General features: G+C 45.7%; 1 protein-coding gene across 1 annotated transcript in view; it reads left to right on the top strand.

Moving 5' to 3' along the window:
* The window catches only part of LOC130294315 (zinc finger protein 208-like), a 71,963-nt gene that overhangs the window by 36,408 nt on the left and 8,444 nt on the right, over window positions 1-27,111 (top strand). The window contains exon 6 of the mRNA XM_056543959.1: window positions 24,581-24,851. Within this exon, the coding sequence (XP_056399934.1) occupies window positions 24,581-24,851 (271 nt within the window). The remainder of the gene's footprint in view (window positions 1-24,580; window positions 24,852-27,111) is intronic.

The raw sequence follows: 27,111 nt of genomic DNA, 5'->3' as shown, positions 1-27,111 counted from the left end.
GTGTCGGAACGAGATCAGAAGTTGCCTAGAAATGTAAACAGAAATCCATGCACTGGGACGGTCATTAGAGGGACCATATTTGCTGCACATTTTCTGATTGACTTAACAGCAGAAAATCCACAGCATATATGATATACAGTGGGGCAAAAAAGTATTTAGTCAGCCCCCAATTGTGCATGTTTTCCCACTTATAAAGATGAGAGGCTGTAATTTCCATCATAGGTTATAACCTCAACTATGAGAGACGTAATGAGAAAAAAAAAATCACATTGTCTGATTTTTAAATAATTTATTTGCAAATTATGGTGGAAAATAAGTATTTGGTCAATAACAAAATTTCATCTCAATACTTTGTTATATCCCCTTTGTTGGCAATGACAGAGGTCAAATGTCTTCTGTAAGTCTTCACAAGGTTTTCACACACTGTTGCTGGTATTTTGGCCCATTCCTCCATGCAGATCTCCTCTAGAGCAGTGATGTTTTGAGGCTGTCGCTGGGCAACAGGGACTTTCAACTCCCTCCAAAGGTTTTCTATGGGGTTGAGATCTGGAGACTGGATAGGCCACTCTAGGACCTTGAAATACTTCTTACAAAGCCACTCCTTCATTGCCTGGGCGGTGTGTTTGGGATTAGTGTCCTGCTGAAAGACCCAGCCATGTTTCATCTTCAATGCCCTTGCTGGTGGAAGGAGGTTTTCACTCAAAATCTCACGACAGGGCTCCTTTAGGTAGGTATGGTGTTCTTTGGATGCAACTCAGCATTCTTTCCCCTCCAAACACGACGAGTTGAGTTTTTACCAAAAAGTTCTACTTTGGTTTCATCTGACCATAATGACATTCTCCCAATCCTCTTCTGGATCCTCCAAATGCTCTCTAGAAAACTTCAGACGGGCCTGGACATGTACTGGCTTAAGCAGGGGGACACATCTGGCACTGCATGATTTGAGTCCCTGGCAGCGTAGTGTGTTACTGATCGTAGCCTTTGTTACTCTGGTCCCAGCTCTCTGCAGGTCATTCACTAGGTCCCCCATGTGGTTCTGGGATTTTTGCTCAATGTTCTTGCGATCATTTTGACATCACTGGGTGAGATCTTGCATGGATCCCCAGATCGAGGGAGATTATCAGTGGTCTTGTATGTCTTCCATTTTCTAATAATTGCTCCCACAGTTGATTTCTTCACACCAAGCTGCTTGCCTATTGCAGATTCAGTCTTTCCAGCCTGGTGCAGGTCTACAATTTTGTTTCTGGTGTCCTTTGACAGCTCTTTGATCTTGGCCATAGTGGAGTTTGGAGTGTGACTGTTTGAGGTTGTAGACAGGTGTCTTTTATACTGATAACAAGTTCAAAGAGGTGTCATTAAGGCTGGGTTCACACCACGTTTTTGCAATAGAGTTCCCTACATTTTCAATTTGAAAACAACCCAGAACCGTATTGAAAACTGTATACAGTGACTCTCCATTGAAAACCATATGCCAAAAGGCATCAGGTTGTGTCCGCTTTGCATCCTGTATGGTTTTGTCAGTTTTTTTCGCGTACCAAAAACCGTAGCCTACCACTGTTTTTGGTCCGGGTGAAAAACTGTATTGAAACGTATATGTAATTTTTTTTTTAACATGGTAGTCAATGGGAACTGTACAGAACTGTATGTGCGTACGGTTCCATCCGGTTTTCACCCTACGGTTTTTGACTTGGAATTTCAACCAAACAAATGAAACTTTATTCATATTAGAGTGGAAAGTTAAAAACGTATAGGTTTTTTTTCTTTAAAAAAATGATGCAACCGGACATCATTCTTCAAACCCGTATATGGATAAAAATTTGTACACCCGTTTTGATATAGTTTAGTCAGTTTTTGAGGAATCCCGTTTTTAATCAAAAACCTGATACGGGAACTGTATTATAAAAACGTGGTGTCAACCCAGCCTAATACAGGTAATAAGTGGAGGACAGAGGAGACTCTTAACCCCTTAAGGACCAGGCCATTTTATACCTTAAGGACCGGAGCGTTTTTTGCACATCTGACCACTGTCACTTTAAACATTAATAACTCTGGGATGCTTTTAGTTATCATTCTGATTCCGAGACAGTTTTTTCATGACATATTCTACTTTAACATAGTGGTAAAATTTTATGGTAACTTGCATCCTTTTTTGGTGAAAAATCCCCAAATTTGATGAAAAAAATGAAAATTTTGCCTTTTTCTAACTTTGAAGCTCTCTGCTTGTAAGGAAAATGGATATTCAAAATAATTTTTTTTGGTTCACATATACAATATGTCTACTTTATGTTTGCATCATAAAATTTAAGTGTTTTTACTTTTGGAAGACACCAGAGGGCTTCAAAGTTCAGCAGCAATTTTGACATTTTTCACAAAATTTTCAAACTCACATTTTTCAAGGACCAGTTCAGTTTTGAAGTGGATTTGAAGGGTCTTCATATTAGAAATACCCCACAAATTACCCCATTATAAAGACTGCACCCCCCAAAGTATTCAAAATTACATTCAGTAAGTGTTTTAACCCTTTAGGTGTTTCACAGGAATAGCAGCAAAGTGAAGGAGAAAATTCAAAATCTTCATTTTTTACACTTGCATGTTCTTGTAGACCCAATTTTTGCATTTTTGCAAGGGGTAAAAAGGAGAAAATTTTTACTTGTATTTGTAGCCCAATTTCTCTCGAGTAAGCACATACCTCATATGTCTATGTAAATTGTTCGGCGGGCGCAGTAGAGGGCTCAGAAGGGAAGGAGCGACAAATGGTTTTTGGGGGGCATGTCACCTTTAGGAAGCCCCTATGGTGCCAGAACAGCAACAAAAAAACACATGGCATACCATTTTGGAAACTAGACCCCTCAGGGAACATAACAAGGGGTAAAGTGAACCTTAATACCCCACAAGTGATTCACGACTTTTGCATATGTAAAAAAAAAAAAATTTTTTAACCTAAAATGCTTGGTTTCCCCAAAATTTTACATTTTTAAAAAGGGTAATAGCAGAAAATACCCCCCAAAATTTGAAGCCCAATTTCTCCAGATTCAGAAAACACCCCATATGGGGGTGAAAAGTGCTCTGCTGGCGCACTACAGGTCTCAGAAGAGAAGGAGTCACATTTGGCTTTTTGAAAGCAAATTTTGCTCTGGGGGCATGCCGCATTTAGGAAGCCCCTATGGTGCCAGAACAGCAAAAAAAAAACACATGGCATACCATTTTGGAAATTAGCCCCCTCGGGGAACGTAACAAGGGGTAAAGTGAACCTTTATACCCCACAGGTGTTTCACGACTTTTGCATATGTAAAAAAAAAAAAAATTTCCCCCTAAAATGCTTGTTTTCCCAAAAATTTTACATTTTTTAAAAAGGGTAATAGCAGAAAATACCCCCCAACATTTTTAACACAATTTCTCCCGAGTACGGCGATACCCCATATGTGTCCCAAAACTGTTGCCCTGAAATACAACTGGACTCCAAAGTGAGAGCACCATGCGCATTTGAGGCCTAAATTAGGGATTTGCATAGGGGTGGACATAGGGGTATTCTACGCCAGTGATTCCTAAACAGGGTGCCTCCAGCTGTTGTAAAACTCTGGCAATACTGGGAGTAGTTGTTTTGCAACAGGTGGAGGCTCCGTTTTGGAAACAGGGACGTACCAGATGTTTGTCATTTTTATTGGGGAGGGGAGGGGGGCTGTGTAGGGGTATGTGTATACGTAGTGTTTTTTACTTTTCATTTTATTTTGTGTTAGTGTAGTGTAGTGTTTTTAGGGTACAGTCACACGGGCGGGGGTTCACAATAGTTTCTCGCTGAGAAAATTTGCCGCAGCTCAAACTTGCAGCCGGATACTTACTGTAAACCTCCGCCCATGTGAGTGTACCCTGTACGTTCACATTGGGGAGGGGGGAACATCCAGCTGTTGCAAAACTACAACTCCCAGCATGTACGGACAGCGGAAGGGCATGCTGGGTCTTGTTGTTATGCAACAGCCGGAGGCATACTACTTTGGCTGGGGATGCTGGGGATTGTAGTTATGCAACAGCTGGAGACACACTGGTTTGCTACTTAACTCATTGTTTCACAACCAGTGTGCCTTCAGCTGTTGCAAAACTACAACTCTCAGCAGTCTCCGACAGCCAACGGGCATGCTGGGAGTTGTAGTTATGCAACCAGCAGATGCAACACTACAACTCCCAGCATGCACTTTAGCTGATTGTGCAAGCTGGGAGTTGTAGTTATACAACAGCTGAAGGTACACTTTTCCATAGAAAAAAATGTGCCTCCAGCTGTTGCAAAACCATAAGTCCCAGCATGCCCATAAGGGAATGCTGGGAGTTGTGGTGGTCTGCCTCCTGCTGTTGCATAACTACAGCTCCCAGCATGCCCTTTTTGCATGCTGGGAGCTGTTGCTAAGCAACAGCAGGAGGCTGTCACTCACCCAACTGCTGCTCCGCTGCAGGTCAGTCCCTCGCTGCCGCCGGCACTCCTGGGGCCCTGATCCCAACAGGGACGCCGGGGATCGGGGTCCCCAGCTCCCGGGGTCTTCTTCCCGCTCGCGTCCTCCGGAAGAGGGGCAGAGCGGGTTGCGGGAGTGACACCCGCAGCAGGTGCCCTGATTGGTTGGCCGGGAAACCGGCCGACGAATCAGGGCGATCGTGAGGTGGCACCAGTGCCACCTCACCCCTGCTGGCTATGGCTGTTTGGGGCTGTCAGAGACGGCCCCCAACAGCCAGTAATTCCGGGTCACCGGGTCACTAAAGACCCGATTGACCCGGAATCCGCCGCAGATCGCTGGACTGAATTGGGCTTAATGACCCCCCTGGGCGATATGCCGCGATGCCTGCTGAACGATTTCAGTAGGCATCGGGCACCGGCTCCCCTCCGGCTAGCGGCTGGGGGCCGGGAATGGACAGGACGTACTCCTATGTGCTCGGTCCTTAAGGACTCGGAAATGGGGGCGTAGGAGTACGTCCATTGTCCTTAAGGGGTTAAAGAAGTTGTTACAGGTCTGTGAGAGACAGAAATCTTGCTTGTTTGTAGGTGATCAAATACTTATTTTACTGAGGAATTTACCAATTAATTCATTAGAAATCCTACAATGTGATTTCATGTATTCTTTCCCCCCATTCTGTCTCTCATAGTTGAGGTTATAACCTATGATGACAATTACAGGAGCCTCTCATCTTTATAAGTGGGAGAACTTGCACAATTGGGGGCTGACTAAATACTTTTTTCCCCCCCAAATAATATGATATAGTTAGTACAGTTGAAAAGACTTGGGTCCATATGTCTGCAGATCTGCCATGCACAAGGCTCAAAACGTTGGTTATTCTGTATTTTTGTGGTATTTTCTGTACTTTCCTAATCTCACTAACCTGCCTGTCTGTGTCCCAATGGATGTAACTAATATAAAGTAACATTCCTTATATAGAGAACAGTGCTGAGGTCTCTCCAGGTTCCTATAAGGTGTCAGGACGTGGCGGTGTATTTCTCCATGGAGGAGTGGGAGTATGTAGAAGGACACAAGGATCAGTACAAGGATCAGGTGATGATGGAGGATCAGCAGCCCCTCACATCAGCAGGTAATAGACATGACTATATACACACGTCCTCTCAGTATTTGTATGTAAAGAATGAATTCAGTCTCTGTATGTGTTCCCTACAGTCAGATCCAGTAAGAGAACAGCAGCAGAGAGGTGTCCCCGTCCTCTTCTTCCACAGGATCAGGATCAGGTAGATGGAGATATTCCCTATGATCTGTAGAAGGGCTGTGAAGCTCTTGTGTTCAGTCTTGTTTTATCCTACAGTATTATATGCTTTATACTTGTGGAATGAGAAAGGTGCACAGCTATGGGGCTCAGATAACTCCTCCTGTCATGTCAGTTTTGGCATCATGATAATGAAATGGTTACCATTATGGGGGGATGAATTTAGAGAGCAGAGACACACAGAGACTGCAAAGCTCCTGGTCTGCCCCCTAGAAACAGGGGCCCCAAAATTAATTAAATTCTCCTCTATATCTAAATCCTGTGTGTAACGCCAGTGATCGGCCCCTGCCAGCATATGACGTTCCCAACACTCACTGCCGCTGGGTTGCAGACACTGCTTTGCCTTCCCAATGACAAGTCCCGTCTTCTGCCCACATCCCTCCTTCTGTTTCTTCCTCTGGCTGCTACTTAACCCCTTCCCACTATTGGACGTATACCTACATCCTGCTGATCTCCTCCTCTCAGTGCGTGTATCCCTGTCGGGCATTACCTTCTAAAAGCAGCTCTGTTCACTTACCTGTGCTTGAGCTACAGTGTTATTTTACCATAGCAAAGGTGTGTTGTTTCTTATTTATGCTGCAGAAACTATGCTGAAAAAATAAAAAATGCTAAACCTGGGTTGTCTACCACCACACTTCCACTACCTCGCTTCCAGCCTACTACTAACTCCTCCATACAGTCCCACCTCTGCCTGATTCCCGGTGCCTGACACTTGGACCATCTGCCCCACTTGGCAAATGGCTACAGACACCAGGAGCACTCACAGAAAATGTCCTGGGGACTCCTACCAGTAGAGTACCAGCTTGCACATCCTGGAATGGGATAAAGGGTAGGAACCTTAGAGGGTACTTAGACTCAACAAGGTCACTCCCTGAGAGTAGTCCTAGCGCGGGTAGCTGCTTGCCAGGTAGGCCAAATGGTCCCTATAGTGGAGTTCTACCCTACTCTGGTTGGGTAGAACAGCAGGTCCAGATCCATTGAATTTACCTCACGGCTTGATTTACAATGTAGACTACTCACTACTGATCTGTAATGTCCTCCATGCAACAGCTGCTTTTTAGAGTGTCCTATAAAGAGAAGAATAGGATCCTCTTCTCTGTGTGTGCAATGTATGGGAGACATCATAGAGGCTAGGCTGCACCCACCAGCTTAGGGACAACTCAAAATGAAGCCTCTAGAGCAGAAATCTGATGAAAAATGCCATATATGTTATTGTATATAATGGCCAGAAACAGCGCTACTTGTTATTTACACACACAAGGCAGCTTATCCTGATAAGATACCTAAAATGACAGCTGCGCTTTAAAAATCTTTTTTTTTTTTTTTTTTCTTTTCAATTTCTTTTTCTTGATTTTAACACATACCAATTGTACACAAAATCAAAATATAGGCATAATCCCAGGGAGAAAATAAAACAAACAAACAGAAAAAAAAAAGGGGGGAGGGCAGTAAACAAATAGATAACAAAAACATAAATTATATTAATATAGGGTATTGGTTGTTAAAGGGGTACTCCGGTGGAAAACATGTTTTATTTATTTATTTAAATCAACTGGTGGCAGAAAGTTAAACAGATTTGTAAATTATGTCATAACCAAGAAATGATGCGGAGCACTCACCCAGTATGTGGAGCAGGGATTTCTTTATTGCATTAACTTCTTCATATCAGGATACAGACAGGGGAGCGAGATGCTGCGTGTGCGGGGGTATGCAGGTAAGCGGCGACGGACCGTTTTCGCGCAGAGGCGCTTCGTCAGGCCGATGCTCAGTGACGTAGGGGAAGAGGTGTGCTTATAACAGGTAAGGGTCACCAAGGTTACTCCCAAACACAACACCTACTAAAATGTGCCGAAACAAATCCCATTAAAAACATCACAATCATCTTGCGGTTAACTGTACAGTTATAATTGTTGCTTGTATCAAGTGATCTTCAATACTTTTATATAAGTGAATTCGGGTAGAAAACAGACATGGTCGCACATCTACAATCTTGTATAATGATCCGATTGCTTCTCAGCATAATATCAAAAACTAACAGGTTGTTAGTCTACATTTTTGATCAAAAAGTACAAAGCCCACTCGCCACGTCAAGGCCACCTATTTAGAGTGGGTCCCTAACGTCCCTAGCATTAAATGGCGTAGCACTGGGCGGCGACCACCACCGCCGCGACACCAGTGCCCACGGGGGGGAAACGACCCACTGGCAGAGCGGCCCCAATGCCACTCAAACCATTATTTTTTTTTTTGAACATGTTGTCTGCACTCTTCCCCACCCCCTCAGCCCAACCCTATATAAGTAGTAGTTAGCTACACAAGGGCCTTTTCTTTCCTGGCAGCCTCCCAGTTTGACTGGAAGAGCATGGTAAGTGAGCCATTACACCTTGTTCACACTGGTGTGGTGCTGTGCGGCGTCCGTTGCTGCCGTGGCGCCGTGTCTGTGGGGAGGTGCGACCCATAGGCTGGTTTGAGTGGCGTTGGGGCCGCTCTGCCAGTGGGTCGTTCCCCTTGTGGGCACTGGTGTCGCGGCGGCCCAGTGCTACGCCATTTTATGCTAGGGACGTTAGGGACCCACTCTAAATAGGTGGCCTTGACATGGCGAGTGGGCTTGTACTTTTTGATGTAAACGTATATACTAACAACCTGTTAGTTTTTGAAATTATGCTGAGAAGCAATTCGATCATTGTGCAAGATTGTAGATGTGCGACCATGTCTGTTTTCTACTTGAGTACACTTTTATATAAGTGCACTCACTTCATATTTGTACTTTTATATAAGTGCACTCACTTCATATTTGTACTTTTATATAAGTGCACTCACTTCATATCTGTACTTTTATATAAGTGCACTCACTTCATATTTGTACTTTTATATAAGTGCACTCACTTCATTTTTGTACTTTTATATAAGTGCACTCACTTCATATTTGTACTTTTATATAAGTGCACTCACTTCATATTTGTACTTTTATATAAGTGCACTCACTTCATATTTGTACTTTTATATAAGTGCACTCACTTCATATCTGTACTTTTATATAAGTGCACTCACTTCATATTTGTACTTTTATATAAGTGCACTCACTTCATATATGTACTTTTATATAAGTGCACTCACTTCATATATGTACTTTTATATAAGTGCACTCACTTCATATTTGTACTTTTATATAAGTGCACTCACTTCATATTTGTACTTTTATATAAGTGCACTCACTTCATATTTGTACTTTTATATAAGTGCACTCACTTCATATTTGTACTTTTATATAAGTGCACTCACTTCATATTTGTACTTTTATATAAGTGCACTCACTTCATATTTGTTTTTTCATATAATCGCATATGGTGGTATTCCATCTATCGCTTATAGAAGGAATACCACCATATGCGATTATATGAAAAAACAACAAAAGAAGCAGCATAAAATACATAAACCAAATTGGTTAACAGACAGCAGGCCCATCGGGAATTTTCTGTGTGGGTCATGTCCGTTTTGCATACACAATGGTAAAAAGAAGTTTATCACCTTGGGAGGATAGGACATAACGATCGGACAATTTGTAACATGCAGAACTTCATTTGTTGTTTACTGCCTCATGTGTACCTGTGGGTACTTCTACATTGGCAAGACAATAAGGCCCCTATTTCATAGGGTTAGAGAGCATTTTAGATCCCTAAGGATAAGGGATCGACCGATTATCGATAATCACGATTTTGGGCATTATCGGTATCGGCAATTACCTTGCCGATAAGCCGATTAATGCCCTGCTCCCCGCACCGTGACCGCCCCCCCGACCCACCGCACCGCGTCGCACCCCCCACCGTAGTGCTGGGCGGTATACCGGTATGAACCGGATACCGTTTTTTTTTTTTTTCTCCCACGGTATGGATTTTTGCCCATACCGCTATACCGGTCGGGCCCCTCCCCCACCCTCCGAGTCAATAAAAAAAATTAAACTTACCTGTAATGGGGGTGGTCCGGGCCATCCATCCTTCCTGTAGTGTCCGGCGGCATTCCTGGTGGAGGGTGAACCGGTCCGGGCTGTCCTTCTCCGGCGGTCATCTTCTCCACTCCGGGCAGGCTCCGACCTAGTACACTGCATAGACGCCGCTACACCGCAATGTCAGGTGCGTCGCTGCGCACGGGCGTCACTGCGCAGCGGCATCTATGCTGCGTTACTAGGCCGGAGCCTGCCCGGAGTGGAGAAGATAACCCCCGGAGAAGAAGGACAGCCCGGACCGGTTCACCCTCCACCCGGAATGCCTCCGGACACTACAGGAAGGATGGATGGCCCGGACCACCCTGACAGGTAGGGGGAGAGAAGCGGGGGGTGGCGGCGGCGGCCTCTATTCCTAGAGAGAATAGAGAGACCCAAACCAGGTTTTACTAAAGACCAGGATCTTAAGAACAAACGCAACTGGCCCGCTCGGCCTTAATGATAAATATGAAGTGAGTGCACTTATATAAAAGTATTGAAGATCACTTGATACAAGCAACAATTATAAGTAGGTGTTGTGTTTGGGAGTAACCTTGGTGACCCTTACCTGTTATAAGCACACCTCTTCCCCTACGTCACTGAGCATCGGCCTGACGAAGCGCCTCTGCGCGAAAACGGTCCGTCGCCGCTTACCTGCATACCCCCGCACACGCAGCATCTCGCTCCCCTGTCTGTATCCTGATATGAAGGTAGTTAATGCAATAAAGAAATCCCTGCTCCACATACTGGGTGAGTGCTCCGCATCATTTCTTGGCTATGACATTGTTTGAACTGCATTCTACGGCGTGAATAGCACCACACAGTCTGCAGGTGAGACTTCAAGACGCAGTATCGCGTCACCGGCTTGTCATTGCATTTGAACAGCAGCAGGTGGTTAGTGCTCATACCACACCTCTTTCTGATATTAGATTTGTAAATTACTTCTATTAAAAAATCTTAATCCTTCCAGTACTTATTAGCTGCTGAATACTACAGAGGAAATTATTTTCTTTTTAAAACACAGAGCTCTCTGCCGACATCATGAGCACAGTGCTCTCTGCTGACACCTCTGTCCATTTTAAGAACTGTCCAGAGTAGGAGAAAATCCCCATAGCAAACATATGCTGCTCTGGACAGTTCCTAAAATGGACAGAGATGTCAGCAGAGAGCACTGTGCTCGTGATGTCAGCAGAGATATCTGTGTTCTAAAAAGAAAAGTATTTCCTTTGTAGTATTCAGCAGCTAATAAGTACTGGAAGGATAAAGATTTTTTAATAGAAATAATTTACAAATCTGTTTAACTTTCTGGCACCAATGGATTAAAAAATAAATAAATAAATAAATAAAAAAGTTTGCCATCGGAGTACCCCTTTAACCCCTTAAAGGGGTTCTCCTCCATAAGGTGATTTTAGTACGTACCTGGCAGACAGTAATGGACATGCTTAGGAAGGATCTGCGCTTGTCTTGGGGCTAAATGGCTATGTTGTGAGATTGCCATAACACTGTGGCTAGCTTTTTGTGAACTTATATTTCCTGTTTGACTTATGTTTTTTTGACTACAAATCCCACAATTCCATTTTCCTCCCTCTCACTCATCAGCCACCCCACCCATTGAAACAAAAGACCTGTGGTTTTCAATAAGGGTGCCTACAGCTGTTGCATTAGTTGCAGATTGATCCCTCCACCCATTGAAGCAGACAGGCTCCCTGTCATCAGCTGACTAGTGATGTCAGGTCTTGGCCGCATTGCAACCTGGGAAAAACCTGAGACAACAGTCATTTTGTATGTTGGTAAAAATAAATAGTGGGGTAAAAAACACAGAATTGTGAGAAAACCGTCACACACAGGTACAGACACTATATTATGTACTACACTAACTTTACAGCCCCTGTAGCATAGTCAAATAAAAACATTTCCTGGAATACCCCTTTAACCCCTTGGGGACGGAGCCCATTATGACCCTAAGGACGGGAGCATTTTTTGCAAATCTGACCACTGTCACTTTAAGCATTAATAACTCTGGGATGCTTTTACTTATAAATTTGATTCCGAGATTGTTTTTTCGTAACATATTCTAATTTATGTTAGTGGTAAATTTTCGGCGATACTTGCATCCTTTCTAGGTGAAAAATTTGAAAATTTCATGAAAAATTTGAAAATTTAGCATTTTTCTAACTTTGAAGCTCTCTACTTATAAGGAATATGGATATTCCAAATAAATTATGTATTGATTCACATATACAATATGTCTACTTTATGTTTGCATCATAAAATTGATGAGTTTTTACTTTTGGAAGACACCAGAGGGCTTCAAAGTTCAGCAGCAATTTTCCAATTTTTCGCAAAATTTTCTAAATCGGAATTTTTCAGGGACCAGTTCAGGTTTGAAGTGGATTTGAAGGGTCTTCTGGTTAGAAATACCCGATAAATGACCCCATTATAAAAACTGCACCCCCCAAAGTATTCAAAATGACATTCAGTAAGTGTGTTAACCCTTTAGGTGTTTCACAGGAATAGCAGCAAAGTGAAGGAGAAAATTCAAAATCTTCATTTTTTACACTGGCATGTTCTTGTAGACCCAGTTTTTGAATTTTTACAAGGGGTAAAAGGAAAAAAATCCTCTCAAAATTTGTAACCCAATTTCTCTCGAGTAAGAAAATACCTCATATGTGTATGTCAAGTGTTCGGCGGGCGCAGTAGAGGGCTCAGAAGGGAAGGAGCAACAATGGGATTTAGGAGAGTGAGTTTTTCTGAAATGGTTTTTGGGGGGCATGTCCCATTTAGGAAGCCCCTATGGTGCCAGGACAGCAAAAAACCCCACATTGCACACTATTATGGAAACGACACCCCTCAAGGAACGTAACAAGGGGTACGGTGAGCCTTAACACCACACAGGTGTTTGACAACTTTTTGTTAAAGTCGGATGTGTAAATGAAAAAAAAAAAATTTTCCACTAAAATGCTGGTTTTTCCCCAAATTTTACTTTTTTACAAAGGGTAATAGGAGAAAATGCCCCCCAAAATTTGTAACCCCATTTATTCTGAGTATGGAAATACCCCATATGTGGACGTCAAGTGCACTGCGAGCGAACTACAACGCTCAGATGAGAAGGAGCGCCATTGAGCTTTTAGAGAGATAATTTGTTTGGAATGGAAGTCGGGGGCCATGTGCATTTACAAAGCCCCCCGTGGTGCCAGAACAGTGGACCCCCCCACATGTGACCCCATTTTGGAAACTACACCCCTCACGGAATGTAATAAGGGGTGCAGTGAGCATTTACACCCCACTGGCATTTGACAGATCTTTGGAACAGTGGGCTGTGCAAACAGAAAAATTAAATTTTTCATTTTCACGTACCACTGTTCCAAAAATCTGTCAGACCCCTGTGGGGCGTAAATGCTCACTGTACCCCTTATTACATTCCGAGAGGGGTGTAGTTTCCAAAATGGGGTCACATGTGGGTATTTATTATTTTGCATTTATGTCAGAACCGCTGTAAAATCAGCCACCCCTGTGCAAATCACCAATTTCGGCCTCAAATGTACATGGTGCGCTCTCACTCCTGAGCCTTGTTGTGCGCCCACAGAGCATTTTACGCCCACATATGGGATATTTCCGTACTCAGCAGAAATTGTGTTACAAATTTTGGGGGTCTTTTTTTCCTTTTACCTCTTGTGAAAATAAAAAGTAAAGGGCAACACCAGCATGTTAGTGTAAAAAATTTTTTTTTTTACACTAACAGGCTGGTGTAGACCCCAACTTTTCCTTTTCATAAGGGGTAAAAGGAGAAAAAGCCCCCAAAATTTGTAGTGTAATTTCTCCCAAGTACGGAAATATCCCATATGTGGCCCTAAACTGTTTCCTTGAAATACGACAGGGCTCCAAAGTGAGAGAGCGCCATGCGCATTTAAGGACTAAATTAGGGATTGCATAGGGGTGGACATAGGGGTATTCTACGCCAGTGATTCCCAAATGGGGTGCCTCCAGCTGTTGCTAAACTCCCAGCATGCCTGGACAATCAGTGGCTGTCCGGAAATGCTGGGAGTTGTTGTTTTGCAACAGCTGGAGGCTCCGTTTTGGAAACACTGCTGTACAATACGTTTTTCATTTTTATTGGGGGGGGGGGACAGTGTAAGGGGGTGTATATGTTGTGTTTTACTCTTTATTAGGTGTTAGTGTAGTGTAGTGTTTTTAGGGTACATTCACACTGGCGGGTTACGGTGAGTTTCCCGCTAGGAATTTGCGCCGCAGCTCATACTTGAAGCAGGAAACTTGCTGTAAACCCGCCCGTGTGAATGTACCCTGTACGTTCACATGGGGGGGGGGGGGGCAAACCTCCAGCTGTTTCAAAACTACAACTCCCAACATGCACGGTCTGTCAGTACATGCTGGGAGTTGTAGTTTTGCAACAGCTGGAGGCACACTGGTTGGAAAACCTTCAGTTAGGTTCTGTTACCTAACTCAGTATTTTCCAACCAGTGAGCCTCCAGCTGTTGCAAAACTACAACTCCCAGCATGCACGGTCTGTCAGTACATGCTGGGAGTTGTAGTTTTGAAACAGCTGGAGGGACACTGGTTGGAAAATACTGAGTTGAGTTCTGTTACCTAATTCAGTATTTTCCAACCAGTGAGCCTCCAGCTGTTGCAAAACTACAACTCCCAGCATGCACGGTCTGTCAGAACATGCTGGGAGTTGCAGTTTTGAAACAGCTGGAGGCGCAATGGTTGGAAAATACTGAGTTGGGTTCTGTTACCTAACTCAGTATTTTCCAACCAGTGTGCCTCCAGCTGTTGCAAAACTACAATTCCCAGCATGTCTGATCACAGAAGGGCATGCTGGGAGATGTAGTTATGCAACAGCTGGAGGTACGCAACTACAACTCCCAGCATGCCGAGACAGCTGTTTGCTGTGTGGACATGCTGGAATTTGTAGTTTTGCAACATCTGGAGTGCTACAATTTAGAGACCACTGAACAGTGATCTCCAAACTGTGGACCTCCAGATGTTGCAAAACTACAACTCCCAGCATGCCCAGACAGCAAACAGCCTGTGTGGGCATGCTAGGAGTTGTAGTTTTGCAAGATCTAGAGGGCAGTATAGAGATCACTGTGCAGTGGTCTCTAAACTGCAGACCTCCAGCTGTTGCAAAACTACAAATTCCAGCATGCCCACACAGCAAACAGCTGTCTGGGCATGCTGGGAGTTGTAGTTTTGCAACATCTGGAGGGCTACAGTCTAGAGACCACTATAGTGGTCTCAGACTGTAGCCCTCTAGATGTTGCTATGCAACTACTCACCGGCTTCCGTCGCATCCGGGAGCCGTCCTCTTCTGCCGCACGCCGCCGCAGATCTCCGTCGCCGCCGCCGATCCCCGTCGCTCCGCTGCCTCCGGAGGGGTAAGTGGACTCCGGCGCCGCTCCTCTTCGTTTTCCCCGTTCTGCCCCGCCTATTGTGGGAGGGCAGAACGGGGGAAACGAAAGTAAACCCCTCCGCCCCAGATCTGCTATTGGAGGTCGCGTCTAGACCACCAATAGCAGAGATAGGAGGGGTGGCAACTCTGCCACCTCACTCCTATCGCTTTAGGGGGATCGTGGGTGTCTTAGACACCCGCGATCCCCCTTCTATTCCGGGTCACCGGGTCACCATAGACCCGTAATGACCCGGAATCGGCGCAAATCTAATGACCCCCCTGGGCATTTGCACGGGGTGCCTGCTGATAGATATCAGCAGTCACCCCGGCCCGGTCCCCGCCCGGCGCGCGGCGGGGGCCGAAATTCCCACGGGCGTATGGATACGCCCTTCGTCCTTAAGTACCAGGACGCAAGGGCGTATGCATACGCCCTTCGTCCCCAACAGGTTAAGGACCAAGCCAATTTTCACTGTAGTACCAGAGTGTTTTTTGCACATCTGACCACTGTCACTTTAAGGATTAATAACTCTGGGATGCTTTTACTTTTCATTCTGATTCCGAGAAAGTATTTTCGTGACTTATTCTACTTTATGTTAGTGTTAAATTTTTGCCGATACTTGCATCATTTTTTGGTGAAAAATTCCAAAATTTTATGAAAAAATTAAAAATTCTAATTTTTTTTTTAATTTGAAGCTCTCTGTTTATAAGGAAAATGAATATTCCAAATAAATTATATATTGATTGTCACGATTCGGCAGGCTGGAGGTGGATCCTCTGTGCCAGAGAGGGATTGGCGTGGACCGTGCTAGTGGACCGGTTCTAAGCTGCTACTGGTTTTCACCAGAGCCCGCCGCAAAGCGGGATGGTCTTGCAGCGGCGGTAGCAACCAGGTCGTATCCACTAGCAACGGCTCAACCTCTCTGACTGCTGAAGAAGGCGCGGTACAAGGGAGTAGACAAGAGCAAGGTCGGACGTAGCAGAAGGTCGGGGCAGGCGGCAAGAATCGTAGTCAATATGGCAATAGCAGGAGGTCAAGTACACAGTATGGACAAACACAGTAAACGCTTTCTCTAGGCACTAAGGCAACAAGATCCGGCAGGGGAGTGCAGGGGCAGAGATCAGATATAGTCTGGGAGCAGGTGGAAGCCAATTAAGCTAATTGGGCCAGGCACCAATCATTGGTGCACTGGCCCTTTAAGTCTCAGGGAGCTGGCGCGCGCGCGCCCTAGAGAGCGGAGCCGCGCGCGCCAGCACATGACAGCAGGGGACCGGGACGGGTAAGTGACCTGGGATGCGATTCGCGAGCGGGCGCGTCCCGCTGTGCGAATCGCATCCCCGACGGCCATGACAGTGCAGCGCTCCCGGTCAGCGGGACCGACCGGGGCGCTGCGGAGAGAGAGACGCCGTAAGCGCTCCGGGGAGGAGCGGGGACCCGGAGCGCTAGGCGTAACAGTACCCCCCCCTTAGGTCTCCCCTTCTCTTTGTCCGGTAACTGCCTCCCCTGGGATGAGGACACCGGGAAAGAATGGAGGGTTTCCTCAACGGCAGGCAGTACGGCAGGAGTGGGAATGGGGAGGGAGGGCAGAGGGCGAGGCCAGGCACGGGGCAGTGTGACACCAGGACGGGGGCCATGAGGAGGCACCGAGGCTTGCCTGACTGGACTGGGAGGGGGGGAGAGGCACTTCTTATGGCAGGCAGAGTCCATAAAGACCTTAGGGAGACCGGATACAGGGGGAACCACAGGGTCACGGCAGGGAGTACTGGGAACCGGTTTAAGGCAGTCCTTGAAACAAGAGGTACCCCAGCTCTTGATCTCCCCTGTGGACCAATCCAGGGTTGGGGAATGGTGTTGAAGCCAGGGTAGTCCAAGGAGAATTTCGGAAGTGCAATTGGAGAGGACCAAAAACTCAATTTTTTCGTGATGAGGTCCGATGCACATTAGGAGGGGCTCCGTGCGGTAACGCACGGTGCAATCCAACCTGACTCCGTTGACCGCGGAAATGTAGAGTGGCTTGACGAGACGGGTCACCGGGATGCGGAATTTATTCACCAAGGAATCCCGAATAAAATTCCCAGAGGCACCAGAGTCCAGGCAGGCCACGGCTGAGAGGGAGGAGTTGGCTGAAGGAGAAATCCGCACGGGCACCGTGAGACGTGGAGAAGCCGACTTTGAATCAAGAGACGCCACACCCACGAGAGCTGGGTGCGAGCGTGCGTCTCCCAGACGTGGAGGACGGATAGGGCAATCCACCAAGAAATGTTCGGTACTGGCACAGTACAGACAAAGATTTTCTTCCCTACGGCGATTCCTCTCCTCCTGGGTCAGGCGAGACCGATCCACTTGCATGGCCTCCTCGGCGGGAGGCCTAGGCGTAGATTGCAACGGAGACTGTGGGAGAGGTGCCCAGAGATCTAAGTCTTTTTCCTGGCGGAGCTCTTGATGTCTCTCAGAAAAACGCATGTCAATGCGAGTGGCTAGATGAATGAGTTCATGCAGGTTAGCAGGAATTTCTCGTGCGGCCAGAACATCTTTAATGTTGCTGGATAGGCCTTTTTTAAAGGTCGCGCAGAGGGCCTCATTATTCCAGGATAGTTCAGAAGCAAGAGTACGGAATTGTATGGCGTATTCGCCAACGGAAGAATTACCCTGGACCAGGTTCAGCAGGGCAGTCTCAGCAGAAGAGGCTCGGGCAGGTTCCTCAAAGACCCTTCGAATTTCCGAGAAGAAGGAGTGTACAGAGGCAGTGACGGGGTCATCGCGGTCCCAGAGCGGTGTGGCCCATGACAGAGCTTTCCCAGACAGAAGACTGACTACGAAAGCCACCTTAGACCTTTCAGTAGGAAACTGGTCCGACATCATCTCCAAGTGCAGGGAACATTGTGAAAGAAAGCCACGGCAAAACTTAGAGTCCCCATCAAATTTGTCCGGCAGGGACAAGCGGAGGCGAGGAGTGGCCACTCGCTGCGGAAGAGGTGCAGGAGCTGGCGGAGGAGATGGTTGCTGCTGTAGCAGAGGCAGAAGTTGCGACTGAAGTTGCTGCACCATGGTGGACACTTCCGACAGCTGGTGGGTTAGATGGGCGATCTGTCGGGATTGCTGGGCGACCACCGTGGTGAGGTCAGAGATAGCTGGCAGGGGAACCTCAGCGGGATCCATGACCGGATCTACTGTCACGATTCGGCAGGCTGGAGGTGGATCCTCTGTGCCAGAGAGGGATTGGCGTGGACCGTGCTAGTGGACCGGTTCTAAGCTGCTACTGGTTTTCACCAGAGCCCGCCGCAAAGCGGGATGGTCTTGCAGCGGCGGTAGCAACCAGGTCGTATCCACTAGCAACGGCTCAACCTCTCTGACTGCTGAAGATAGGCGCGGTACAAGGGAGTAGACAAGAGCAAGGTCGGACGTAGCAGAAGGTCGGGGCAGGCGGCAAGAATCGTAGTCAATATGGCAATAGCAGGAGGTCAAGTACACAGTATGGACAAACACAGTAAACGCTTTCTCTAGGCACTAAGGCAACAAGATCCGGCAGGGGAGTGCAGGGGCAGAGATCAGATATAGTCTGGGAGCAGGTGGAAGCCAATTAAGCTAATTGGGCCAGGCACCAATCATTGGTGCACTGGCCCTTTAAGTCTCAGGGAGCTGGCGCGCTCACGCCCTAGAGAGCGGAGCCGCGCGCGCCAGCACATGACAGCAGGGGACCGGGACGGGTAAGTGACCTGGGATGCGATTCGCGAGCGGGCGCGTCCCGCTGTGCGAATCGCATCCCCGACGGCCATGACAGTGCAGCGCTCCCGGTCAGCGGGACCGACCGGGGCGCTGCGGAGAGAGAGACGCCGTAAGCGCTCCGGGGAGGAGCGGGGACCCGGAGCGCTAGGCGTAACATTGATTCACATATACAATATGTCTACTTTATGTTTGGATCATAAAGTTGACATGTTTTTACTTTTGGAAGACATCAGAGGGCTTCAAAGTTCAGCAGCAATTTTCCAATTTTTCAAAAAAATTTCAAAATCGGAATTTTTCAGGGACCATTGTTCAGGTTTGAAGTGGATTTGAAGGGCTTTCTTATTATAAATACCCCATAAAGGACCCCATTATAAAAACTGCACCCCTCAAAGTATTCAAAATTACATTCAGTAAGTGTGTTAACCCTTTAGGTGTTTCACAGAAATAGCAGCAAAGTGAAGGAGAAAATTTAAAATCTTCATTTTTTACACTCGCATGTTCTTGTAGACCCGTTTTTGAGAAAAATCCTCTTAAAATTTGTAACCCAATTTCTCTTGCGTAAGGAAATACCTCATGTGTGTATGTAAAGTGTTCGGCGGGCGCAGTAGAGGGCTCAGAAGGGAAGGAGCGACAGTGGGATTTTGGAGAGTGAGTTTTTCTGAAATGGTTTTTGGGGGGGCATGTCACATTTATGAAGCCCCTATGGTGCTAGAACAGCAGAAAAAACCCCACATGGCATACTTTTTTGGAAACTACACCCCTCAAGGCACGTAAAAAGGGGTACAGTGAGCCTTAACGTTTTCGTTAGTCGGATGTGTAAATGAAAAAAAAAATTCTCACTAAAGTGCAGTTTTTCCCCCCAAATTTACAATTTTTACAAAGGGTAATGGGAGAAAATGCCCCCCAAAATTTGTAACCCCATCTCTTATGAGTATGGAAATACCCCATGTGTAGACGTCAAATGCTCTGCTGGCGAACTACAATGCTCAGAAGAGAAGGAGTCACATTTGGCTTTTGAAAAGCAAATTTTTCTGAAATGGTTTTTGGAGGGTATGTCGCATTTATGAAGCCCCTATGGTGCCAGAACAGCAAAAAAAAAAAAAAAAAAACACATGGCATTCTATTTTGGAAACTACACCCCTCAAAGAACGTAACAAGGGGTATAGTGACCCTTAACACCCCACAGGTGTTTCACGACTTTTTGTTAAAGGAGAACTCCAGAACATAAAAATTGTCCCCCATACTGCCGGCAGTAAAAAAAATAAAGATGTACATACCTTCCTCCGCTCCCCCGGGGCCTTCGGTAACCGGCTCCGGCCTCCGCCGTGATCCACTTCCTGGTTGCCGGTGGTCGGACAATCACCGGCCGCAGTGAAGTCCCGACTTGGCTGGCGATAGGCTGAGCGGCAGTGTGACATTTTCGGCCCCGGCAGCAGGTGCCGGTGTAGTGAAGGATTTTGTGTCCTGAAGCGTTTTCACACTGCCGCTCAGCCTATCGCCGGCCGAGTCTGACTTCGCTGCGTCTGGGGATTGGCTGAGCGCAGTATGATTCATCCGACCACCAGCAACCAGGAAGTGGATCACGGCGGAGAACGGAGATGGTTACCAGAGGCCCGGGGGAGCGGAGGAAGGTATGTACATCTTTATTTTTTTACTGTCGGCAGTATGGGGGACATTTTTTTTTTTTTTTTTTATTCCAGAGTTCTCCTTTAAAGTTGGATGTGTAAATGAAGAAGAAAAAATGCTGTTTTTTCCCCAAATTTTACATTTTTACAAGGGGTAATAGGAGTAAATTACCCCCAAAATTTGTAACTCCATTTCTTCTCAGTATGGAAATACCCCATGTGTGGACATCAAGTGCTCTGCTGGCGCACTACAATGCTCAGAAGAGAAGGAGCACCATTGAGCTTTTGGAAGGAGAATTTGTTTGGAATAGAAGTCAGGGGCCATGTGCGTTTACAATGTGCCAGAACAGTGGACCCCACATGTGACCCCATTTTGGAAACTCCACCCCTCACAGAATTTAATAAGGGATGCAGTGAGCATTTACACCTCACTGGCGTTTGACAGGTCTTTGGAACAGTGGGCTGTGCAAATGAAAAATTTAATTTTTCATTTTCATGGACCACTGTTCAGAAAATCTGTCAGACACCTGTGGGGTGTAAATGCTCGCTGTACCCCTTATTACATTACATGAGGGGTGGAGTTTTCAAAATGGGGGGGTCCATTGTTCTGGCACCACGGGGGGCTTTGTAAACAATGGCGCTCCTTCTCTTCTGAGCATTGTAGTTCGCCAGCAGAGCACTTTACATCCACAAATGGGGTTACTATTTTTCCTATTTTCCCTTGTGAAAATGAAAAGTTTAGGGTAACACCAGCATTTTAGTGAAAACATTTTTTTTTTTCATTTTCCCATCCAACTTTAACGAAAATTCGTCAAACACCTGTGGGATGTTAAGGCTCACTATACCCCTTGTTACGTTCCCGTGAGGGGTGTAGTTTCCAAAATGGGGTCACACGTGGGTATTTATTTTTTTGCGTTTATGTCAGAACCGCTGTAAAATCGGCCTCCCCTGTGCAAATCACCAATTTAGGCCTCAAATGTACATAGTGCGCTCTCACTCCTGAGCCTTGTTGTGCGCCCGCAGAGCATTTTACACCCACATATGGGATATTTCCGTGCTCAGGAGAAATTGTGTTACAAATTTTGGGGGTCTTTTTTTTCCTTTTACCTCTTGTGAAAATAAAAAGTATCTGGCAACACCAGCATGGTAGTGTAATTTCTTTTACACTAACAGGCTGGTGTAGCTCCCAACTTTTCCTTTTCATAAGGGGTAAAAGGAGAAAAAGCCCCCAAAATTTGTAACGCAATTTCTCCCGAATACGGAAATACCCCATATGTGGCCTTGAACTGTTTCCTTGAAATACGACAGGGCTCCGAAGTGAGAGAGCGCCATGTGCATTTGAGGACTATATAAGGGATTGCATAGGGGTGGACATAGGGGTATTCTATGCCAGTGATTCCCAAAAAGGGTGCCTCCAGCTGTTGTTAACTCCCAGCATGCCTGGACAGTCAGTGGCTGTCCGGAAATGCTGGGAGTTGTTGTTTTGAAACAGCTGGAGGCTCTGTTTTGGAAACACTGCCCTACAATACGTTTTTCATTTTTATTGGGAGGGACTGTGTAAGGGGGTGTATATGTAGTGTTTTATTATGTGTTAGTGTAGTGTTTTTCGGGTACATTCACACAGGGAGAGGTTTACAGTGAGTTTCCCGCTAGGAGTTTGCGCTGCAGCGAAAAAGTTGTCGCACCTCAAACTTGAAGCAGGAAACCCACTGTAAACCTGCCCGTGTGAATGTACCCTGTACATTCACATGGGGGGGCAAACCTCCAGTTGTTTCAAAACTACAACTCCCAGCATGTACTGACAGACCGTACATGCTGGGAGTTGTACTTTTGCAACAGCTGGAGGCATACTGGTTGGAAAACCTTCAGTTAGTTTCTGTTACCTAACTCAGTATTTTCCAACCAGTGTGCCTCCAGCTGTTGCAAAACTACAACTCCCAGCATGTACTGATCGCCGAAGGGCATGCTGGGAGATGTAGTTATGCAACAGCTGGAGGTACGCAATTACAACTCCCAGCATGTCGAGACAGCTGTTTGGGCATGCTGGGATTTGCAGTTTTGCAACACCTGGAGGGCTACAGTTTAGAGACCACTGCACAGTGATCTCCAAACTGTAGCCCTCCAGCTGTTGCAAAACTGCAAATCCCAGCATGCCCACACAGCAAACAGCTGTCTGGGTATGCTGGGAGTTGTAGTTTTGCAAGATCTAGAGGGCCACAGTTTAGAGACCACTGTATAGTGGTCTCAAACAGTAGCCCTCCAGATGTTGCTAGGCAACTCACCGGCTTCCGTAGGATCCAGGGAGCCGCATCGCCGTCCTCTTCTGCCGCCAATCCCTACTGCCGCCGCCGATGGGTAAGTGGACTTCGGTGCCGGTCCTCGTCGGTTTCCCTGTTCTGCCCAGCCTATTGTGGGTGGGCAGAACGGGGAAACCGAAAGTTAAACCCCCCTCCCCCGATCTGCTATTGGTCGTTGCTTCTTGACTCCTATCCCTTCATGGGGATCATGGGTGTCTTGGACAACCCTGATCCCCCTCATTTTCCGGGTCACCTAAGTCCCGTATGACCCGGGATCGGCGCAAATCGTGAATGACCCCCCTGGGCATTTGCACGGGGTGCCTGCTGATCGATACCGGCGCTCGGCAGGGACCGAAATTCCCACGGGCATAGAGGTACGCCCTTGGTGCTTGGGACCCCCCCCCCAATGTCGGTGATCGGAGAAAATCGCATGTCAATTCAGACATGCAATTTTCTCCTATTCCGGGCTGATCGGGTCTCTGGTGACCCGATCACCCGGCAAATAGGGATGATCGGAGCTGTCAGTGACAGCCCCGATCATCCTGAGGGATAGGAGCGAGGTTGCAGCGCTGTGATCTCCTCCTATCCCCTGCCATTAGTCAGAAATGAGTTCTGACCAATGGCAGTGCACGACAGGGGGTTGCCATGGAAACCCCCTGCTTTGCCCACCCCTGGATGTCGGGCAGAACGGGGGGAGAAGATGGCGGCCGGTACCTGGAAAGAAGATGCCGTGGGGACCGCCGATCATCGGTGGAGACAGCGGAGATCAGCGGCGCAGGTAGGGAAGCTGCTGCCCTTCTAGTGGTTGCCAAACTGCAACTCCCAGCATGCCCAGACAGCCAAAGGCTGTCTGGGCATGCTGGGAGTTGTAGTTTGGCAACATCTGGAGGGTCACAGTTTGGAGACCACTATTACAGTGGTGCCGAAAGGGTAGCCCTCCAGATGTTGCCAAACTACAACTCTCAGCATGCCTAGACTGCCCAGACATGCTGGGAGTTGTAGCTCTGTAACATCTGTCCCTTCAGATTTTGCAATTTTCATGAAACGTTTGAAAATTGCTGCTCTACTTTGAAGCCCTTTTTTTTCAAAAAGTAAAAATATGTCCATTTTATGATGCCAACATAAAGTAGACATATTGTGTTTGTGAATCAATATAACATTTATTTGGAATATCAATTTTCCTTACAAGCAGAGAGCTTCAAAGTTATAAAAATGCAACATTTTCAAAATTTTCATGAAATTTGGGGATTTTTCACCAAGAAAGGATGCAAGTAACAATGAAAATTTACCACTAGCATAAAGTAGAATATGTCACGAAAAAACAATCTCGGAATCAGAATAATCGGTAAAAGCATCTTAGAGTTATTAATGCATAAAGTGACAGTGGTCAGAATTGCGAAAAAGGGCTGCGTCCTTAAGGGTTTAAATGCAAATATTTAAAGAAGTCCTTATTTGAAATTTTGAATTTAGAGCAATAATCTTTTTTTAACCTTAAACATTTCACATGACTTCTCCTACTGTCTGATGACTTTTACGATATTTCTTCCACAGCTTATGAATCAGGGTAAAGCTCTGTTCTATATTAATGCTACAAACATAAAGGAAGAAGAAGAGACATATGTGAGTGGTGATGATCAGTATAAGGAGGAGATTCCTACAGGGAAAGATCTGAACTATATTAATGCTACAGACATAAAGGAAGAAGAGGAGGAGACAGATGTGAGCAGTGATGAGCAGTATAAGGAGGACATTCCTACAGGGAAAGATATGAACTATATTAATGCTACAGACATGAAGGAAGAAGAAGAGACAGATGTGAGCGGTGATGAACAGTATAAGGAGGACATTCCTACAGGGAAAGATCTGATCTATATTAATGCTACAGACCTAAAGGGAGAAGAAGAAGAGACAAATGTGAGCGGTGATGAGCAGTATAAGGAGGACATTCCTTCAGGGAAAGATCTGATCTATATTAATGCCACAGACATAAAGGAAGAAGAAGAAGAGACAGATGTGAGCGGTTATGAGCAGTATAAGGAGGACGTTCCTACAGGTAACCACCCAGGTGAGTAGTGACCATTAAATGCAGAGAAGAGTCACTGATTTTATTCAGTCAATTTCACAGGGAATTAACAAAAATATCTAAAAATTTGTGTACAGCTGTTCTGTTACTATTTATGCTGTATATATTCCCCATTTAGCCTAAATATGACCATCTTCTGCTGTCAGTCATGATGAGGGAAAGGTATTTTCTCAATTTTGGTACTAAGGATCTATAAAAAAAAAAAAATGTTGAAATAGAATCAACAGCCACAGACTTATTAAATGTTTTTGGATGTATTTCTGGATTTTGCTAAAGCATTTGATACTGTCCCTCATAGACGTCTGACAGGTAAGTTAAGGTCTTTGGGTTTGGAAATTTTAGTTTGTAACTGGATTGAACACTGGCTCATGGATCGTACCCAGAGAGTGGTGGTCAATGATTCGTACTCTGATTGGTCCCCGATTATTAGTGGTGTACCCCAAGGTTCAGTACTGGGCCCGCTGTTGTTTAATTTATTTATCAATGATATAGAGGATGGTATTAACAGCTCTGTTTCTATCTTTGCAGATGACACCAAGCTTTGTAGCACGGTACAGTCTATAGAGGATGTGCATAAGTTACAAGATGACTTGGATAGACTAAGCGTCTGGGCATCCACTTGGCAAATGAGGTTCAATGTGGATAAATGTAAAGTTATGCATCTGGGTACTAATAACCTGCATGCGTCGTATGTCTTAGGGGGGATTAAACTGGCAGAGTCACTGGTAGAGAAGGATCTGGGTGTACTTGTAGATCACAGACTACAGAATAGCATGCAATGTCAGGCTGCTGCTTCCAAAGCCGGCAGGATATTGTCATGTATCAAAAGAGGCATGGACTCGAGGGGCAGGGACATAATACTCCCCCTTTATAAAGCATTGGTACGGCCTCACCTGGAATATGCTGTTCAGTTTTGGTCGCCTGTTCATAAAAGGGACACTGCAGAGTTGGAAAGGGTGCAGAGACGCGCGACTAAACTAATATGGGGCATGGAACATCTTAGCTATGAGGAGCGATTAAAGGAGTTACAATTGTTTAGTCTTGAGAAGAGACGTTTAAGGGGGGATATGATAAACGTATATAAGTATATTAATGGCCCATACAAAAATTATAAAGAAAAACTGTTCCAGGTTAAACCCCCCCAAAGGACGAGGGGGCACTCCCTCCGTCTGGAGAAAAAAAAGTTTAGTCTCAAGGGGCGACACGCCTTCTTTACCGTGAGGACTGTGAATTTATGGAACGGTCTACCTCAGGAACTGGTCACAGCAGGAACAATTAACAGCTTTAAAACAGGATTAGATACATTCCTGGAACAAAATAAGATTAATGCTTATGAAGAAATATAAAATCTCACCACACCCCTACCCCTTAATTCCCTGGTTGAACTTGATGGACATATGTCTTTTTTCGACCGTACTAACTATGTAACTATGTATTTGGAAGTCAGCAGGTGGCGCTGTGTTAAATGTGAATGTTTAACCATGTTCCTGGTTCCTCTGGTATTCTTATCCACTTTCCATCAGTCTTCTCTGTATCCTCCATCTTATATCTCATGTACTTGTTCTCTGTTTCTAGTAAACAGGTAATTCTCGCACAATGTTTGAATGCAGAGGCTTATTTCCTCATCATCCGCTGTCACTACTTAGAAGTGAAAAGTATTTTCCCAATTTTTTGACTAAGGAACTTATAGATATGTAGATAAAACGATAAAAGATTTGTTGAAATATAAGCAACAGCCGCAGATTTATTAAAGAGTACCAGTCACCAAACTAAACTTTTTAATATATTGTTCCTTATGTAATTATAAGATACTTTGCTCTTTACTTGCTGTAAAAATTCTTAACCTTTATATGTTTTTATTGTGATTGAAAAAACACAAGTCAAACATTTAGTGGGGTCTCCTCCCAGCCTGGCAGGCGACCACACTCAGAAGTGCATGCGGGGCATGGGGAGGCACAGCTCTCGCAGGCTTCAGTGACGTCCCGTCTGTTGGGAAACGCCCACTTTCTCCTGCCGGGAGCTCTCACAATGTGAGCAAGGGGAAAGGTATCATACAGAGCTCTTTAAAGCTCGGATTTTTTTTTTATAGTCAGGAGGGCTGTTAAAAGTGGTTAGGGAATATAATCTGAGTTAGTTTAGAAAATATGGTTTGATGACAGGTTCTCTTTTAACCTCTTGAGGACCAAGGGCGTACCTGTACGTCCTTGTCCCACTCCCCTTCTATCATGCTCCTGAGCACACG

This window comes from Hyla sarda, chromosome 1 (genome assembly GCF_029499605.1).
Source record: "Hyla sarda isolate aHylSar1 chromosome 1, aHylSar1.hap1, whole genome shotgun sequence".
Classification (NCBI taxonomy): domain Eukaryota; kingdom Metazoa; phylum Chordata; class Amphibia; order Anura; family Hylidae; genus Hyla; species Hyla sarda.
This window is presented reverse-complemented; position numbering and strand designations above follow the sequence as displayed.